This window comes from Leucopleurus acutus (assembly GCF_964270905.1).
Source record: "Leucopleurus acutus genome assembly, chromosome: 2".
Lineage (NCBI taxonomy): Eukaryota > Metazoa > Chordata > Mammalia > Artiodactyla > Delphinidae > Leucopleurus > Leucopleurus acutus.
Window position 1 is genome coordinate 43,321,120 of NC_139143.1, and position 6,184 is coordinate 43,327,303.

Sequence of the window (6,184 nt, forward strand, 5' to 3'; positions counted from 1 at the left end):
TCTACTATCCTCAAATAACCAATCTGATCTCAGACAAATGCCAAATAGAGCTAAGTTCCCCATCCCTGGGGATGGACGTAAAATCCAGACAATTTCTCTGAAATGTTTTTGGTGGCTTGGCAACAGCTTCTATGAGGTTCAGTTTTCCCCCAGTCCCTCTGTGGGTCTAAGGGGACCAGAAGGGTGAGCTACATTGGCATTCTGGAAGGGAAGACTATATACGTCAACTCACAAAAACAAGTCCTGACATTTTCCCTGAAATGTCATCCTCTATCTACTCATTGCAAGTGCCTGCTGCTCCAGGCCTTTCCTGCTGGGCAATAACGATGGGGCTGGGATGGGGAGAGAATAAAGGAGCCAGGACCTGTAGCACCAACTCATACTCAGACCCTGAACAAGCACCTGAAGCCTTCTCTTCTCTTTTTCTTAGTAAGTTGGTTGAATGTGCCAGACCATCTGAAGTCAGATGAAGCTATTAAGTTTCACCAGGGGACATCGGGGACTGGGGGAGGCATGTCCCTGGTGACAGGATTGGCTTCTTAAGACATGAGATGGGGAAATCAATAAGTCATGCTCTTTCCTTTGAATTCTTAGCTCCTGTGGTCTCCAGAATCTGGCTCCAGAATCTCCTGGTCTCCAGAATGAAAGGCTCTGGTCTTCTCCTCTGCCTTCTTTCTGCTGTGTTTTATGTCTTCTGGACACCTTCTGCCAGGCTGAAGACACTCCATTTGGGAAGCTGTGTGATCACCACAAGTCTTCAGGCAATTCGAAGTGGATTTTCAGAGATACAGGACAGAGTGCTATGTGAGGGAGGGACCCCACCTTTCACTTTGTGACTGCCTCCCCACTTTTCTACTTATTTTTCTCTGTCCCCCAGCAGTGGGATCACAGAAAGAGGCAGGCTGGGGACTCCTTACCAGGAGGATGTGTTCCCAGGAAATATCTGTAGTTCATAATTCAAAAGTGTTTTGGAGAGGGACTCTGCCCACTGTGCCATGGCAGGGAGGGGATGGGAGGTCTGGATGTCTAAGATCCTGGCAATAGTTACTGACCTGTACTTTTTCATCTTGCCTTCCTCTGTTTAGCAACCCAAAGATGAAATCATTGACCTCAGAATCTTGAGGAAGACTCAGCCTTTGCAAGACACAAAGGTACATGCTTGGTCTGTATGAGCTCTGGGAGGAAATATGAGTCGGGGGAATCTCCATCACCCTTGTCCCTGGACACCCTCCGCCCACCAACACGCCAGTCTTCTTTGTAGCCTGTAGGTCAGTGCTGCCTCCTCCACCATATACTGAGACTCTACCTGGACAGGGTATTCAAAAACTAACAGACCCCTGACCACCGTATCCTCCAGAAGATCAGCTGTCTCGCCAACTCTTTTCTTACCATCAAGAAGGACCTCTGTCTCTGTGTGACTAAGGGTCTTGGGTAAAAGTATCCACCTCAGCACATAGCTTCAATGACTTAGCAATCAGGCTCATTCTTAGCCCCATTTAATGGATAGAAGAACTGAGTCCAAGAGTTCTAATAATCTGTGTTGAGCCATGTGACTAGGTAATAAGAAATCAGTTATATTTACTTTTGAATACAAGCTCCATGCAAAATGTCTACAGAACTATAAAGTGCTACCTACTTGATGTCACTGATAATTTCCTAGTATCCATGAAATTATGCTTCTTCTGTAGGTGAGTTATCCTGTGGCATACTAGTGCATACTGAGTCCAGGCAGCTAATCAGCAGACAACTGGACTCAATCTCAAGATAGGACCTAGGAATCCAATTCTCTTTCCCATGGGGGCTCTCTGGAGGGAGCTAGACTAGAACTGGGTTGGGGGGTGTAGGCCAGATGGGATACAGTGATCACAAACTCTTTCAGTGCTGCCTGTTTCTAAAAAGAAACAATGAGCTCTATATGCTTCCTCTTCTAGCTGGTGATCAGTTTAATGATCCTAAATAAGGAGGTCTGAAAAGACTTCTATAGGTGAAAGAATAGAACTTCCACCTACTTCGTGTCAATGGCAAGGGCAGAAAATCAGAATCTTTAATAAAATCTATCATCCTTTGGTATTCTTTTCAGCATGCCCATATGACATGCCCTAGTGGGGAGGAAGCAATGGAGAAATACAGCCAGCTTATGAGCCACTTCGAAGAGGTATATGCAGTTTTGGCCTTGGTTGGGATGAGTGTGTTTTTAGAACGGAGATCATAGATGGGTGTGATAGATGTTCATACTCAAAGAAATGTTACAGCCCTCAGGTTAATGGCCCTCTGAGGTCATGTGGACTGTCCCTCTTCTTTAACCCAGGGGATACCCATTCAGGCTCTAGAAGGGTGCTGTCTCTGCAAGATGCTCTGGGAGTCAAGAAGGAACAGCCATGATTCCATCAAGTCACTCCTGAGACATCTGAACTTTTCAACTACACAAACTAGAGGCGATAGTTTTCCAGCATTCATACGCTTGTACATACCCTCAAAATAGTCACTCACAATTTCATGCATGCCCATGCCATGCTGTTTCTCACCTCAATGCCTTTGCACATCTGCCAGGAAGGCCGGAGTCTGCTCCACACTCACTAATTCCTACTCATCCTTTAAGACTCAGCCTAGGCATCACCTCCAGGAAGGCACTGGCTACTTCTCTCAGAGTTAAGTGCTCCTGTCATCCTGTGGGGACCCCATCATCTATTTACCACACTACATTTTAATTGCCTGCTTCTGCCTGTCTCCCTCACTCAAATGTGAATTCCCTGTGGGTAGTGACGGTGTCATTCATTTCTGAGTCCCTAGCCAGCCCAATGCTTACTTAGCACAATAAATATTTGTTCCATTGAAGGATGCACAGTAGGCAACCCATACACGCACACACACACACACACACACACACACACACACACACATCTTTCTTTAAAAAATAGCCTAATTACTTTGATCTCTGTGATTCAAGAGGCTTGAGTTGTAGTCCCAATTCTGCTACCCCCTGGGCCTCAGTTTCTCTATGTAAGACTAGGGTGATTGGACTCAATGATTTTTCCTCCCTCTTGTGAGATCTTGAGGTTCCATAATGTCTCTCGAGCTCTTCATTTTGAAAAAGATGCTCTGTTTACAATCTCCAATAGACCTACCAGTGAAAGGAGAGGATTAACCTTGGAGCCCACATTGTCTCTTTATGAGTTGCTCACCACTTCACTTGGTATCTTCCAGCTTCAGCCTCAGGCAGCAGTGGTGAAGGCTTTGGGGGAGCTAGACATTCTCCTGAGCTGGATGGAGGAGATGGACTAGGAAGAAAGTGATGCTTCTGAGAGTATTCTGGGCCCAGACTCCCAGCCCTCAGTACCCAGGAGGCATGACCCCAAACCACCATCTCTTTTTGTATAATTTAGTGCCGGTCACTGTGTATATTATTTATTTATTATTTGTTTCCTTATTATGATTATCTTCATGTGTTCCTATTCTTAATCTAGAGTTTTATCAGATTTTAATAAGATCTTTTTTACTGTTGAGTGTATTTATTAGTTAATATATTTATTTTTGCTATTTAACTTATTTATTTTTATATTTGAAGAAGATGAGACTTTTAAAAACAATTCACAGATTATATTTATAGCCCAACTAGAGCAGGTTTTTCGTAGAGTAAACAAACCTTCTAAATTCTAGAGGAGTGGCTAGAATTTTATTAAATTAAGGACATGTTTACTGACCACCAGTGTTTTAAGAGATACTTAAAACTGAACCAATGGCTACTAAGCGTGGGTTGTGGAAGAAGAACTTCTGATGTGAAATTACAGGCTTGTCTTACAATTACTGACCACCCCTACTCAACTCCCAAACCCCAGACTTGTGTATCTTCCATTTATGGAATCCTCTGGGGCCAGAATGTATTTTTACAAATAAAGTTTTCTCCGTATGATATCTGCTTGGAGTTTGAAAATGCTTCAGGAGTAGAAACAATGGTGGGGATGAGCTTGAATCTCATATTACCTAGGGACCTCTTGCTTCTCCGGGGAAGGAAGATGCCACTGAGAACCTGGGCCTTCTCTCCCCTGCCAAATGCATCCCCAGCTCTATCTCCTAAATCACCCACGGCTCTGATCCCATGACTCCGCCCTCCACATAAAGGGACTGTGACTGGGTGAGGGGCATCAGCCCTCCCTGCTTCCTCCTTGCTGGTGTTGAGCACTCTCCCCTCTGTACCACTGTTTTCCTTCTCATTTCAGGCTCTCATACTTCTGTGTCAGAGGTCTTCATTGCAACACAAATTATAATGGGCAGGAAGCTCTATTATAAGGGCTAAGAATGCACAGGGGCAAAGTGTACTTCCCGAGCCCTGCCCAGGGAGGTGCATGAGCCCTCTTTTGAGGTCCTTCCATTTTGGATTCTGGCCAGCCTCATGGTATAGGTTGCTCCTGGATTAAGTCTTTGAGTCTGGAAACAACGATTAAGTCAGTGTTCTCGTTCCAGGCCCCTTTCATGCTGAGCTTCCCTGGGCTTGAAGGAGCCACAATTCTGGCCTGGATTGCTTGCCTCCTTCCTCCCCAGCTCACTCCGAATAGCACCTCAGCTTAGCAGTTTAGTTTCCACAGTTTCAGAAATAGCAGACTGATGCTCCTATAGTGAGCTTTCCCACTGCTTCTGGTTTCTGCTCCCAGCCCTCATCCTCGGCCCTGATGAAGTTTAAATAATTTTATTGATTTTTTTCTCATTATTAAGTAACAACTACCCAGTAGAGAAATTTTGGAAAATACAAAAAATATAAAGAAGAAAATGAAAATCACTCATAATCCTATCACTCATAGCTAACCATTCTGAAATATTTAGGTGGTTTTTTAAATTTTATTTATTTATTTTTGGCGGCGTTGGGTCTTCGTTGCTGCATGCAGGCTTTCTCTAGTTGTGGCGAGCGGGGGCTACTCTTTGTTGTGGTGCGCGGGCTTCTCATTTCTCACTGAGGTGGCTTCTCTTGTTGCTGAGCACAGGGTCTAGGCGCGTGGGCTTCAGTAGTTGTGGCACACGGGCTCAGTAGTTGCGGCTCGCGGGCTCTAGAGCACAGGCTGTAGAGCGCAGCCTCAGTAGTTGTGGCTCACAGGCTTAGTTGCTCCATGGCATGTGGGATCTTCCCAGACTAGGGATCGAAACTGTGTCCCCTACATTAGCAGGCAGAGTCTTAACCACTGCACCACCAAGGAAATCCCTAGGTGTGTTTTTCTCCAGATCTTTTATCTTGGATTCAAATCATGATTCAATTCTGATTACCTGATTGATTTGGGCTGTAAAATTTAACCTAGGAACCTCTGGAAAACAAGATGATAACACCTACTTTTCAGGGTGATGGAAGAGATGGTCTTTTATGTCCCTTTGAAACAGGGCATTTTTGCTTTTATACTTTCCATTATGATCACCCTTCTTCTATCAGATTTTCCAGTTGCCGGTCTTCTGGTTTCCCTGACCAGTCTGACAAACGACTCAGCTTTAACTCTCAAGGCACAGTTGCAAAGTCAACTTCACTGATCTCAGTGTTAAAATTAGAACCAACATGAGACATGCTGAGGGCATATCTCAGGTTGACCCACAGAACTGAGGATGAAGCTCCTCCCTTTGTTTTCTGGGAAGCATTTCTGATTCTTCTGAGACTCTGGGCCATGGGAAGCCTTGGTCTTTTGGAACTCCACATTACCATGTAACCACTCCTTGCCTGTTTATTCCTCTCCCCTGCAGGACCCTTCTCCTCCTCCAAGTCATTTTTCTGGTCTCTGCTTGACCTACCACAGTACCAACAATGGGGAATTCAGCAGTGGAGAGTCAAACCAGTTTGGAGACTAAAACAAAACTTTATGAAGGTGGGCCATTAAGGGACAGACTCTAAAGAATAGTTTACAATTGTCACTTTCAATTCTAACAGTGAAAATGATCGTTGTCATTTATTAAGTACTTCTCATGTGCCAGGCACTGTTCTGGAAGCTTCACACACATTACCTTATTTAATCCTTAAAACAATCCTGTGAGGTAGGTTATTATTACCAGTTTGCAAGGGAAAATGTGCTCAGAGATGGTAATTTGTGCAAGGGCAGAACCAAGCTTTGAGTCAGGACATCCTGCTACCACGGCCCTCTATGCTTTCCCACTCTACTGTCTCCTTTCCCAACAGTGGCATCTAGTGTTCAGAAGCTCAGTGGGAAGGAATAAT

General features: G+C 44.7%; 1 protein-coding gene across 1 annotated transcript; it reads left to right on the forward strand.

Annotated features, from left to right (window-relative positions):
- Window positions 1-641: 641 nt before the first annotated feature.
- On the forward strand, window positions 642-3,282 carry IL20 (interleukin 20; the record flags this gene model as incomplete). Its single annotated transcript, XM_082858262.1, is given in 6 exon segments — window positions 642-804; window positions 1,090-1,151; window positions 1,262-1,327; window positions 1,331-1,414; window positions 2,081-2,155; window positions 3,205-3,282. Coding segments are annotated over 6 exon segments (528 nt in total).
- Window positions 3,283-6,184: the final 2,902 nt, after the last annotated feature.